This window comes from Dromaius novaehollandiae, chromosome 9 (assembly GCF_036370855.1).
Source record: "Dromaius novaehollandiae isolate bDroNov1 chromosome 9, bDroNov1.hap1, whole genome shotgun sequence".
Lineage (NCBI taxonomy): Eukaryota > Metazoa > Chordata > Aves > Casuariiformes > Dromaiidae > Dromaius > Dromaius novaehollandiae.
The window spans coordinates 2,481,664-2,496,397 of record NC_088106.1 but is presented as its reverse complement, the minus strand read 5'-3'; the positions used below and the strand labels follow the sequence as shown (position 1 = coordinate 2,496,397).

The following is a 14,734-nucleotide window of genomic DNA, read 5'->3' as shown; positions in this document are numbered from 1 at the left end:
AAGCGTGAAAGAAACCCAGTATCCTTCCCTCACAGCAGCATTACTTTGCATCATGGCAAGAATGAAAACACAGGCCGGTAAACAGGATCTATGGTCTTGATCTTATCAGTATCTCATCATTCTTAAACTGAAGAGAGGGATGGCAGGTGAAAGGACAGGATATTAGTTTGGTATTTTACTTAATTTGTCCCCACCTCATGTCATACTGCTTCTCTCAGCTATGGCTGTAAGCCACGCAGATCATACACAGTGAGAAAGATTCAGAAAAGATAAAGAGGATTTACATTCACAAAAGAAGATTCACATCCACAGCTAAAGGCTCCATCATCAGAAAAAACTTTTTTCTATCAGTACAGTAGTTTTACTGCTTATCTTATATTTTACAAAAAAACTTTGAAAATCAGGGGTTTTCTGACTTTAAAAAAAATGATGAATGGGGGTGCTTGAAAAGCTATGTTCTGTAATTTTCACAAAGTGAGAGAGTCTAGCCTCAACTGCATATCTGTAATTCTGAAACAACTATTGAGATATTGATCCTGATATATATAGACAGCTAAGACAAAAGTCTGGCCCAGATCTTTTTTTGGCAGGAAAAAAAAAAAACCCACACAAAGATACCATCTGTGGATCAGGAGGTCACAGAGGCATAGATTGCTGGAAGAGAGGAGAGTGTACCAGGGAAGTACCAGCGCATGTTTGTTCTGTTCTTACACTCTTCCCAAGAAACCCACTGTTGGCCACTTTTGGACATGAGGTCCTGGGTTAAAACTGCCCTTTGTTGTGAACTATTACTAAGTTCTCACAAAATCTGTAGCAATGAGGACTTCAAATACATTCAAATCTTCCAAGGATTACCGCATGTACCATATTTCATAATTCAAATCCAAGCGGCACCTTCTATTTGTGCTAGAGGATAAACATGGATGTCCTTGTCTGAGGTGCATTGCTGGTTTCAAAGTTTCAAAGGTCTCCTACCCGCACCAGATGAGGGTATGTTTCGTAGCGGGTTTTTGTTTGTTTGTTTTAATTTTTGTATCATTGCAGCCACACAAAGTAGCTGTAAAACTGATAGGCTGAGTTTGCTGCTGCTCCAGGGCACCAGGGTCAACTAACCCATTTGATCCCCTACAAAAGTTTAAAAGTGAACACTCATTTTAGTGCTTGGAAGACACCATAATGAAACACACTAAGTGCTACATATACATTAGCAAAAGGAAAAGGGTTTCTGACTATTGCTTCAGTGACTTTTCTACCATCTTAGAAGTGTAACCTCTTCATTTGGAAGTGTAATGAACAGAATTTTTTTTTTTAATTTTATTTTCTGTGGGGTCAGGAATCTGCGGCAGATATTCTAGAGACAGCACATGCACAACTCTGAACGACAGCACTGGAGCTGATAAAGGACAGGGTTTTCAAACTGCTCAAGAGGAAGATTCATTTTTAAAAAGCTGCAATGAGGAACACGTTCTAAAGCACTTAAGTGACTTCGGAGACCAAAGCCTCATTTTTCAAAAATATGTATGTGCCTGTTTCATATTTTTGGAATTCTGTCCAGTTTCAGGACATAATTACGGAAAAACACTTCTCAGATTTACGACAAATAATGAAACCGCATCAATTTAATCAATACTTTACATAGCATGATCATATACGAGTCCAGTCTAACATTCACTAATGACCACCAGTTCTGGACGTTTCAGTTTCTGAATGTCCCAGCTGGATGTTTCAAGTCATATCCTCCAAAGGGGGCTTCCCAAACAAAGTTATCTTTTTTGGAACATCTGACTACAAGTAGCAAATTTTGCAATTATTACTCAAATCGAATTCCTACCAATTTCAACAAATGTGCATACTAACTGAGAAGGAACTTCAGGATCACTGCTCTTGCTAAGCAAATAATTGTAACAGACTCTTTCTGTTCCTCATCCTTAATGAACTGGGCAGGCAGACAATGCTACAATATTGTGATTGCTGGATTACCTGTAAGCAATTCTTCTGGGCAATCTGTTTGAAACAATTATAAATCTTTGTTTTAGAAAGGACTGTTTTATTAACATAAGTACACACAGAACAGACTGACCTCAACCTGAAGCCAGGTGACAGCTGTTTCCAAAACTGTCATCTGTTTACTGATGTGAAACAAGAAAAGGTATATACGAGCGATTGCTACTAATTCCTGTGACAGCTTCACATAACACTTGTAACTTCTCCTAGATTTGTATAGCCAGAAGCCAATTAGTTCTATTTCATATGCAAATGGTACTATAAAGCAGGGCAAATATGAATCCATTGAAATGTACTCTTATAAAGTACAAGGCATATACTTCTAAAATCACTTCATGTGCTTTTTATTTAGTGTCTATCTATTGCATACCTTTTAGCAAGGAACTAAAAAGAAGTTAAACACCGTTCAGCTGTGTATATTCAAGAAACACCACACACAAATCACAAGACAGTACTTTTCAGCTGTTTTCTCATCTCCAGTGTTACCAATAACAGCAGTTATCTCATACTCTGTGGCAGCTGTGCAGATCAGAAAGATAACTTCATAAATTTAACTATTCAGTTGGTCAGACCTCAGTCAGAAGTCCCTGAACGAGTGAAATGATTCCACTGGGCTCTATATGATTTCAAAATTCTGTAAGCACATTCTAACAGCATCCGAGAAACAAGTTATCCTATGAACGCCAGAACCAAGAAAAAGTAGTTTCTTGTGGATTTATTTTTGTCCTCACTTTCTTTCTTTCCCCAGGTGCCTCTGTACACTTGTTGGTAACTCCATTTGGTAAGAGACTGTATTTACTTTGGCTTGGTCCAAGAACCATGCATACACACTGACTAGCTAGTCAACTGCAGCCAAGCAGAATACACGCCATTCGAGTTCCACCTATTTTTCCCTGAGTGAAGGCACGTGTTGTGGCCTTTCTGTTCTAGCTACCAACCCATTTCATAAAACTTACGGAAACTTAATTACACTTGAGACTTTTATTCCTCTGACAAATTTGACTGAAATTGTATGTTAGGATTCATGTGCTATTTAGTACAGACAGATGTAGGTGGGGTAACAGGAACTGAACAATCACATCAGCTTCAGATTTCAGAGAACTTGGCTAAAAAAGATTGTGGTTTGAACTACTACACTTCATACAGGGATATTTCCTTATTTTTATAGAGTGTTCCTACATAAAAAAATAAAATAACTATGAGATGCTATTGCTTCATGTGAGCTGGGATATGCTGGGGTACATGCAGTAGAATAGATGCTGCAATTCCCCCAGCACACAAGGACATCTCTCTGCCAAGTGAGGGGGTGGAATCTTCAGCCACAGGAAGGATCCCAGGGTCCAGGAACTGCACAGTTTTAATCAAATCCTAATGTAGTAAGTAATGATGTGTATTATTTTGAAAAGCAACAAAGGCATGATTGGACAGGTGTGTGGGGAGAAAAAACCTGCTCAGTTCTGCAGCCAAGTATTTCCCCTTACTAAAGGGCATCTTAAGATACGACAGCTTGGGTACTCTCCTGCTGGAAAGCAGTACTTGGCATTGTTCTTCCAAATCCTTAGCTGAAATCTGGAAATTCTCCAGGGCCCCTCCTCACACGTATGAAGAAAACTGAGTGCTCATAAGTATTCTAACCTGCTTAAGTGCATATCTCCCCTTTGTTTAGAGATCTTGATACTTGGCTACAAATACTTCATAGATTTAAGAAAGGAAAAACAAACAATTTATCATTAAGCTATATATTCAATTTAAGGACAAACTGCAATAACTGATTATCTGAGACAAAGATTACATCTGATTACAAGGAAGGAATTAAACAAGCTTTACCACTTTTCTTACTTTAAAATCATGTCTCCTTAGGTGAAAAACAACAGCTGAATGTTTATGTTACATTACTCATCTAAACAACAATGATGTGAGGCAAGATTTATATAAATAGCTACCTGAAGAGAATCATATTTGGATTTAGAGCTTATTCTCCAACTGACCAGTGGCCCAACACTTTCCTGAATGGCCCAGCCTTCTTGAAGCAGGCACAATGATGATATTATGGATACAGACTGTAATAACGAGTTGTTATGCCACATAAACTGCATTCAAAACAAAGGACAACAAACAACTACCACCCACTGGTTACTAGTCAGGCTGGCTTCTGCTTGGTCTTTCTTGGACATGCAAACTGCTGAACAGACATTTCCTTGTTGTATGCAATCTGTATAGATAGGCCTGTAAAGCTAGTCTGACCACGAGAGATTAATAGCTTTAGCCAAATAATGTGGTAACCATGTGAACAATGAGCTGCTCCAGCATGTTTGTGAGTCTCTCAGCAAGGTTCAACACGCTGCTATCTGCATCTTGTTGCCAGGAGACACAACATCGCCTTGGAACATAGGGAAAGCCAGGTTGCAGTGACCACAAGTAAACTCCACAAAGGCTCACAGAGAGTCCAAGCAGTCACGTCTAAAGGTTTAGAAGGTTCTTCCAATGTAAGACGTTGTGTAAAAGAAAACTCGCTATGACATGCAGTAAAACATCTCCTCCATTTCAAAACCTTATTTAAAACCATGTTAAGTATGTTTTAAGGACTATCAGATTCACCGTTTGAAATTAGAAGCTCTAGCCTTAAAAAAAAAAAAAAGTTTCATTTCTAGGGTCTTACTGATACTTATCTAGAAACCTGAAGGTCTTTCAAGGGAAGAAATACATATGAGAGTCACAGAATTTGCAGATTTATAATTCCATAGTAAATTTTTACATAACCACAGGAAGGGTAGAGGAGTCTATAAATTTACAGCAAACATCCAACCTTGTATTCAGGCATGATTTTGTAGCACTGATTGACACAAATTTCACAATTTCATTTGAGAGAAGGAAAAGAATATAGGCTGCAGAATCAGCAGCTCAGAAATTCAGTTAGAAAATACTGATATTTACAATAATTTTTAAGTCTCAATAAACTACTTTTGCCTGAAAAAGAGAGTCAGGCAAACATTCACTGGGTAGCTAGTTCAACTTAACCAGACGAATGCTAGTTTGTATCAAAGAATCTGTCTCTACTTCAAAAGCACAGTTTCAAACGAACTACAGAACAAGCAGTAGAGTTCTGACCCAGCACTCCCGGATTTTCTGGGATCATAGTGCCTCTCTGACTTTATTCATGGTAACAGAGTGTAACGTGTCCGACAATAATCCTGATAAGTTTCTTCCCAACCGGTTCAGACAGACAGAAACTCAGTGTACCAAGATGCCAAAATACTCACCAGACTGGAAATCTGCAAAATAAGTGTAAAGGCAGACAGCACTATTCAGCCAGTTTTACAATATGGAGATAGGATGATTAAGCAGTTATGAAGCATTGTTTCTTTTTAATCACTCTTGACTCCATAATTTAGAACAGATAGATCACGTGTGTAGCAATGGATTCTGTGATATATGCTTGAAAAATTAAAAAAACCTGTTCGCTCATTTGCACAGAGCTCAAATTTTAATTACTTGCATGGGCTTGTCTTATTCCTTTGAACATTTGCTATTTCTGTTTTCAGAAATCTTTTAAAATACCTGGAAAAATTTGAAGTCTCTCTGCTGTAAAATATGGTGGATTTATTCCACTGTGCTGTTACGGGGGGGTTATTTCTTAGAGAGACTGGCATATTTTTCCAAGGCAATTCTATAGAATATGATTATTTCCTATATTGCATAATGGGGTATGTATATTCTGGTATTATCTTCAACAAAAAGGATGAAGTCCACATGGGAATCTGTTGGTTGATAAAGCTTGAGTTTTAGGGCCTAATCCAACAGCCAGTTAGGTCAATGTAAAGACTCACACTGACCTTGACCATTAGATTGGGTCTCTGATGCCTAATAGGAAATCTCAGCATAGTAAATGAAAATAAAATAATTCTGCCCTAAAACATTAAGGAAGAAGGGATATACTTCTTCGGAAAGTGGAAGGAAGAAGGGGCAATGAAAAATCTGAAAAGACTCAGATGCCAAAGAAAAATTCAAAGTTTCTCCTATACAACTAAGGAATTGTCGTTTTGAACCTGACTACTGCTAGAATTACTTGCACCAGAGGCTTACAGAATATGGCAGGGCAGAAAAGATATGGGAAATTTGTACTACATATTTCCTCCAGAAAAAGAAAGTATTCAGTACTCAGAAAACTGAGAACCTACGCCCTGCACTCAGAAGAACATGGACTACGTAGATCTGATGATCTTCTCAACACTGTCACTCTCCATTACTATTCAAAATGGAACTTGAACTACAAAAGTTGAAAGGAGTTTTGTTTTAGATCTCAGCGTGCGGGATCTAGTCCAAACTGAGAACATAATCTGGGAAACTTAAAAGCTGCTTGTCTACTCATTTTCTGAAACTAGAAAACACTACTACATAGAGGAAACAATGACCTCTAATGTACAGTTTAACATTTTCAGGTGAAAATACTTAAACAGTAGATCACCATTTTTGAAGGTGTTGCTTAGGTTGCTCACAGTCAATTAGCTGAAACATCACCATAAATTATCAACTGCATGAAAGTGAACACAGCACCTGATTTTAGTTGCTTAGAATATAATTATGAAAATTGTGCTTGCAACGCATACAGTCAATCCAGATTCACAATGGCAGAAAGCACTGCTGTATCATTCCTGTTTCAATCACTGCAACGGTTCATTCGTCCTGCCACTTTTCAAATATAGAGACAAGACTAATTAGGAATGTCAAGAACAAGTACAGTGTTGCACAACAGCCTCTGATGATTCTCTCAATTTTACAGAATTGAAGTTTTCTCCTTTCACATGCTTCAAGTCCTTCTGCTACAAATACCTTCCAGATATTTAGCAGCAGTTTTAATAGGTGTGCAAGAATTTTCTGTCTGTGGCAAACCTGTTATATATTATTCAGGTAGCATCACCACTGGATTTGGAAAATACTTGTATAAAACATATCAGAAAAAGAATAGTTCTTAACCACTTCTTGGCTAAGCACTCTTGGTTTTGCTAGTAAGGGAGTAAATTCAGTTACCTACCGATATTTCACTTTGATCCTGTCATTGTCAGGGTTGCAGTAGAGTCTTTCCAGATGTTCCTGGGAATCGTTGGTCACGCTTTGCCAACACTGAGTTGTTGTCCTTCTCACTTGCCAGTGATATGGCAACACTGTGTGATGTTTGGGACAATCACTGCCATAAACACAAGTGCCCTGCAGAAAATCCACACAGATTTCTACTCCATCCTCCTGATGGGTGTGATATTGCAGTTGGTTCAAGAGTTCAAATACCAGATCAAGAGAAGCTTCTTCACTTTTATCCTGGAATATCCCAGCACTGAATTTATCACTTGGGTTTAAGTTGTATTGCATTGGACAGCTGTTCTCTTGGAATAAGCCAGATGTGTAGCTTTCTAGAACCTTGTCTGGGAACAGTGGACAAGCTGCAGCATCACTAGAAGGTACGTGCAAAGGATGATCCTGGAACGATCCATTACTAGTATTAGCAGCAGTTCCAGGAGTAGTTTCTGATGAGAAGCCTTGCTCTCCTGACTGGACCTCCTGCTCAGGATGCCCAGAAGAAGGATGAGCTACTGGCAGTTGACTTTGTACATCTGGAGCTGTTGGCATCAACACAGTCACATTACCTTCTGGTTGGGGGCAAGAAGAACTGAGTTCCAGAGCCTTTTTCACAGCAGGTTCACATAAATCACTGTCACCACTACCTTGGCCTCGGGGCACAAAGACTCTATCCAGGGTTCCAGCTCCCAGCAAACTGGTAAAGATTGGCCGCAAAGCCCGCAGAGTTTCTGTGTCCAGTCTCTTCTGCACTTGCTGCTTTTTCTTGAAACAAGGCTTCACTGGGGGGATTTTTTCAGACAATCTCACCTGAGGAGGAAAGTCCTCTGAAGGAGGGCACTTCATTCCTGGGCACTGAGCCTGCTGCATGACACACGCTGGCTTTGGTTCGGTGTCCATCAGACACAGACTTTGCTCTCTCCAAATCACTTTCAAATGTCCCAGAGCCTCACAAGAATGAGTCTAGGGCAGAAAGGAAAACAAGACAGTTAATCTCTCTAATTGCTCATGGTTGACACGAACAAGATCACCCCTGGAGAGAATTTCAAGCCAGCAACAGCACACTCCTCCCCTCTCTCTGACTGTGGGTAGCCCCTAGGCACGTAAAGCATGAACCCAGCTAAACTCAAGCTAATTAATCCCAAACACACACTCATCATCTTCTCACACATGAAGTCTCAGAGACACTCAGGCATGCACAAACAGTCCCTGGAGGGGGCAGGAAGGGGGGATGGAACTGATGCCTTCCTCCCTGTGACAATGTTTATCATTAAACAGCACTTTGGTTCGTTATATTCCACAAAAGCAAGCACTGCATTGTTCGGTTTTGCCTCTGGCACAGACCTGAGAACGGAAGCATTAGCAGATGTACAGCCCTGAATGTTCCCAGCACACTTCAGAACTCATGCACAACTTCTCCCTCCCACCAGATAAATGGATAGACCTATACATTCTTATTCTATTCATATATCTCTTCTCTCATGTAATTTCACACTTCCCCCAGTAGCATTATTAGAGAACTGCTGGTTTCACACAAACAAGTGCCAAACTTCATACTGACTTCAACAGGGGCAAGGATTTAATCCTGGGTTTTATAAACACAGTAGTTCAAGTCCTTCCACTCTGTTCCTCCTACTACACAGTTGACACTTACTGTCTCATACGTGTCCAGACACTCCCACTTCATACACAGACATTCTCACATGCCCACACGCTCTCTCATCGTCTGACTCACATGCATATACTGCACTCGGTCACCCTTCTGTGACACACCGAGCTCATTTGCCTCTTGTAAATTAAACTGAAAGAATTAAACTGAGCAGTGAAGAACATAAAGTGGCATTAGTTACTGTGGAATACAGAGAAGTCGATCACTAATACCGGAAAAAATTAATTATTTACTACATTAAAATAAAGAATACATCCTGTAGGTCTCCAGAAAGCAAGGTGTATACCTTTTAATCAAGAATCTTGTAATATTTGATTACATTTAATTAAACATTCTTCAGACTCTTCACATGTAGCCCCAAAGCTTAGAGTGGAGCACATTCAGAATTATTTCCTGAAAATACGCATTCCAAGCAAAGTAACTTCTTGTTTGAAACAAATTATCAGCAAACTGAGATAAAAAGAATAGTAATTTAATGCTTAAAAATTTGTTCTTCAAAATTCCTCATTGAATCTTTTTTATTTTGGACCATTCATAAGGTTTTTGCACTACCCTGCAAAAGAGCATTATCAGGACCACCAGGAAAAAGAAGAGAAGGTGTATCTCTTTGCTATTCTATTTTTAGGTTAAATTTAAAACAACCAATATCTTTGTTTGCCACCTAAAACAAATTCCAAAACGGATGGAATCTCTATTATCCTTCCACAGGCATATCAGGCAGTTGTCTGTCTAAGCCACCATTCAGTACCTCAAAACTTCAAGGAATTTCAAAGGTCTTAAATCCTCAACTGAAAAAGGAATCAGATGCTTCACTTCATTGTGCTTAGGTCTAACAGCGTCTATGATATATAAGCGGATCACCCTGGGTTCAAGGAGCCCCACTGTGCCCAGAAGCCAAGTGAGTGACTTATGGCCATTTTCAGCTATATCTTTAATGCTATTTCAATATTGTTATTGCTCGTTTCATTACTTTATTGTTCAAATTTTGCTGTTGTTTTTAAAGAATCGCTTTATCATATGGAGTTAATCTTCCAACATCTCTAAAAAATAGAAACCAGTAGGAATAAATATCAGAGTTTGTTGGCATTTCTATTTAAGCATTTTAATATCCCAAAGCAATCAATATTCTTTAGAAGCGACACTAACGATCACACGGGACAACACTACACTTGCATGTTATGTTTCAGCAGAGAAAGATCTCCTGGTTTGTGACTTCAGTCCTAGCCCTCGCACGGGAACCACACCTCCTTCTGCTTTCTTGAAGAAAGCAAACCTAATGGACCTACAACTTAAAAACAAGTAATACCCCCCCCAAAAAAAGGAAAAAAACCCAAACCCAACAACAAAACAAACCAAAAAACAAACACCAAACCCCGATGCACTAATCGCCTCGCAACTTTCTGTATCCTCCAAAAGCCGCGCGGCCAGGCAGGTCCTCTCGCCCCTCCGGTGCCTCCCAGGCACGGCAAACACTGCAATCGGCAGTACAAACAGTGCAGCTCCCCCACAAAGCTTTGCCCTGTAACCCAAAGCCGTTCTGCCGCTACCATCCCCCCCACGCACAGCGGAACCGAGCAGCTGCTACTCACTTAGAGCGAGATTTCTGCATTTTGATTCGATTTAGCGATACCTTGAAAACAAGATTAACATTCCGGTGAGGAAAAGAAAAAGACGAAAAAGATTGCCGACTGCTACCATCGGACGCCTACAGTCGCTCCGGTATTTTCACCTGCAAAATGTCCGAATCTCAGGTTACATCTCCCCGGTTAACTTCTCAAGTTGCCGTGGGGGTTACCTGAGCAGTCAGCAGCACGGCCGCCGCGCAGGGAGGCAGGGGAGGCAGCAGAGCGTGCTCTGCGGGAGCTGCGCGGCGCAGCAGAGCTCCGGCGGGAGGGCAGCCGGCGCCCCGGGCAGCGGCAGCCTTCCTCTGCTCGTCCTCCGCGGCGCGCACAGCTCATAGCCTTCCTGCCCGCGGATCGCTACGTGACAAACCGCCCATTGCGCGGCAGCGGCGCTCAGCCCCGCCACAGCCCTCTGCTTCTCACATGTTAGCGTAGCTGTTTTAAATATTGCTTCCTGCAAGCACTTGCCAGGCAGCTGCTCGGCTCTGGGAGGAGCTCCGAGGCGGCGGCGCAGCTGCTCCGGCACCCGTGGCGGGAAGGCCGGCCCGCCCCCGCCCCCGCCCCCGCCCCCGCCGGGCTGCGGCAGGCCGAGCGCGGCTCGCAGCCTCCCCCCCGCGGCCCCCAGCGGCCGCGCCGGGCCGGCACAGCGGGCTGCGACAGCGCCGCCCAGCGGGAGGACGAGCCCCACTTCGGGGCGCCGCCGCCAGCACCGGCTCGGCGCCGAGGAGCCAAGCCGCTTAGAAATAACCTGTGCAAAGATAAACAGGGTTCCAGCTGTTCGGTTGGCTTTCGTATGCGGTGCATGAGGGGTTTTTTTTACATATTCATGAAACGACTTATGTTCTTTTATGTTTCTGAAGTCCCAGCATTTAAAAATTTAAATAAGTAACACAAACAAAAGGATACCAAAAGCTTAGCAACTAGATAATTTGTAACAGTAAAGGGATGACAGATTCCTTCACATTTGATTTGTTACCACTCATTAAGTATTTCGCTTCAATTCTATAAGCCTTGCAACGTCCTATCAACAAGGGGCCGCAAGGAGAACTTCCTCAGCCAGAAAATAGGTACAGCACAATTACATTGTGTTCAAATGTGCGTGTGCTTGCACAAGAGGGAGGGAGTCACTGAGAACCAGGCAAGTCCAACACTGTTAGTCCTCCCTGCTCAAGTCACGGAGCATACTGGAATAAACAGTCCTCCCTAAAGCCGAAGGTAATGTTCTCCTTAACTTCCCAAAGTTACCACATTTCACATTATAAATTACTCAAAGAACACCACTTAATGACTCATAAATAATTTCTATCAGAGCAAAATTGAAGCCTATCTTGGAACAAACTCACTGTAAGTCACTTTCTATATCTACGCAGCATGAGCTCAGACCCCTTCCTGCAGACGGATGACAGATTCTGGCCTACAGCATTAACTAGTCAATGCCTGTGACGCACTCCAAACAGGAAAGCACAAGGTACAGTAACTCTAAGGGATTACAGTAAGTTACTACTTATTTACACAGTAACTTTTATAGGTGAAGTTTGTTAGGAACATATTTAACTTTGCTTTTGTCCAAAAGCCATTAGCATGCTGTCATCTTTTGGCTCTGTGTTGTGCATGTATGAGGACACGATGCATTAGTTCAGCTGCTGGTGCGATTGCTTGGGATGTTTCTCTGGTGAATCACATGCTTCATATTTCTGTAGTAAATTCAACAGAATGTGTCCATCAATTCAAACAGACTTCACAACACCGGAATTAAATGCATCTGCATCACTAACTCCCCCAAAGAAGTAAATTATAAGGAGGTAAGCTACTTCAGAAACTAAAATTTATCTTGATGGAACACTCGCTATATTATGTGTGCTTTATTTTTTTTTAATAAGTCAGTGTTTCATTCCATATGTATACAAATGCTCAGTGATTTTATGAAATTAAATATACAGAGAATACAGGCATCTGGAACAAAAGGGTCATTTTAGGATGACATAAGTAGCCTTACAGTGCACTTTGAAAATGTTGCACAGCTGCATTTATACTGCAAAGGAAATATGCCATTGCTACAAAGAAATTACAAAATTTATCTTCATGCAGTTGGAGCTGACTCATATGGAATGACACAATAGAGGCCGAGCAAAGGCGGCACTCATACCTAGAGGAGCCGAAAACAAGTTTTCGCCATAATGGTCAATCAGTGTCAATGGGACTCCCGAGTGTCTGAAGCGTCCGACAGGCACAACCTCGCACTCTACCCTGACTCAACAAAACAGGAGCTTTGCACAGCACAGTGACTGGCAACTTGTCATATCCTCATTTAGTGAGAAAGAACTGTATACACACTTGCATTTATTTTAAAATTGCCACTACAGAAATGATCTGTTTGTAATGCCTTACTTCGTGCGTGAGATACAAATAAACACCATATATGGTTCAACTACACAGTAAGATGCGCACACCTCCCACTTCAGTGAGGTTGCAAGGAAGTAGCTGAGGAAAGAACAAGGCCTAGAATAACCATCTTTCTCAAAACAAATGTATAGTTAAAGGAAATACCTTATGACACACCATCCGATCATACAGCGATTTTTGAGGCTACCCCACACGTACGCATAAAGAAACTGACCACCGGGAAAGCATGATCTCATTTTTAAATACTTGTTTAAATCTTAAGCAAGAGAAAGCGAGCTTTAATTACTTCTTTCAGATGGTAAACTGCATGAGAGCGAATGCAGTAACTTACAATTCGGACTTGCAAATAATGAATAATCAGTATGCGCACTTCACGTATTCAGTGACAAAAGAACGGATTTAACTTCAAACACACAGGTTAGAAAAACAAAAAAGAAAGGTGTTGAGGCTCCAACACATTTTTCCTAATGATAAAAGCAAGACTTCACTTTATATTTGAATACTTGCAAAATGAAAACTAATTTCTTAAGACACATCACACTACAGAATTTTCCCTTTCTGATGTTTTATACCAAAACGAAGTCAACTAATGTAGATGGAACTTGGAAGGATACTGTGAAACAAGGTGCACAAAAGATATGTTGTGTGTTCTCCTTTCCTCTGAAGCTATTTAATCCCAAGTTTATCTTGCATAGACTCTGCATATCTTTCTCAACTGCAGTATCTAGTTCGGTCATCTATCAAAAACTCTTAAGGTGTTTAGGTTTTCATTTTCTCAATTATGGGACAGGTGAACTTCAAAACTTCTGAGAAGAAAAGGCTTTGAATCTGGGTGTTAAGTGGCACATACCTTTCTATAGTATCTAAGACAGCCTTTCCAGAAAAGGTGATTCAAGGTCAGCATGCAAAACAGTACTTCAAGACTGTAAATAAATTTCATTTGTGCAACGCTAATTTAGTCCTCACAAAACCACTTCTATTATTCCAAGATCTTTGCTACTCAACATAGAACCTACATCACCAAAACTCATTCTACAGAAATTCATATTTTATAAAGTTAATTGACTTTGAGATTACTTGTAATAAGATTGCACTTAGGTGGTGTCTTTTATCCATGGATTTCAAGGTATTAAAAAAAATACAAGTCCTGTGAGTAATCTCAGTACTATTGTCCCTAATGCATTTTAGGCATGCAGAGAATAAGCAACCTACTTCACTTCATACAGCTGATAAAGAAGATTATCAAGTTGACTTCAGTGGTACCAAAGTTTCCTCCAGGAACTTCTCTGTCAATTCTCCAATTTAATCACTACACAATATCTCACATTAAAAAAAAAAAAAGCTTTACAGCACTGGATTTTCCCCTACATACAGATAAAGAAGTCAGTACTTACTATAAAATACTGAAATGTATGATTTCAGGTCTTTTTCATTTATATTACATAATTCTAATTGTCTGCTGTAAATACCAGACAAAAATACAAAGCGAGTCTTATCCAAGGTCAAAAACAAGCCATTGACAATGGGAAGAGGACATAGGTCTCTTGACTCACACCACAGCCCCGATACATTGCAGCAACCATCTAGCACTTCAAAGCAAAAGCAAGCGTACAGCTGTATGTACCTCCTTCTTCATTGTGTTGCAGCATGTATGAATGCTAAAAATAAAAATGAATGAAAGAATTTTTGTTCTTAATTGAACTACTCAATCATTACCATTATCTGCAGTAGGAAATATAGACTACAAAGTCCTAATTCCTTTATTTTAGTAAAAATACTGAACTTCTGACATCAATTTGGCAATAAAAACAACCATAATCTGTTAATGTTCTACAGTACTGAACAAAAGATGAAAACTTCTTATATGGAAATCAATATGCAACTCAATAATTCATTTGCGGAACTAATTTTTATTGTAAGGCTTTACAAATTGATCAGAGAGATGGTCCTTTTCCATACCAATGCT

The 14,734-nt window shown here is 40.4% G+C and overlaps 1 protein-coding gene across 6 annotated transcripts in view; it reads right to left on the bottom strand.

Moving 5' to 3' along the window:
• TIPARP (TCDD inducible poly(ADP-ribose) polymerase) overlaps nt 1-14,734 on the bottom strand; it is a 48,102-nt gene that overhangs the window by 19,674 nt on the left and 13,694 nt on the right. For 2 of the 6 annotated variants that reach the window (XM_026096860.2, XM_026096859.2), the window contains exon 2: nt 7,037-8,037. In XM_026096860.2, coding sequence (XP_025952645.1) covers nt 7,037-7,974 — 938 coding nt within the window. In that variant the 5' untranslated portion in view covers nt 7,975-8,037. Of the gene's footprint in view, nt 1-7,036; nt 8,038-10,332; nt 10,893-14,734 lie in introns of those variants that run through there. The other 4 variants (XM_026096858.2, XM_026096856.2, XM_026096855.2 and 1 more) reach the window with 4 other exon arrangements.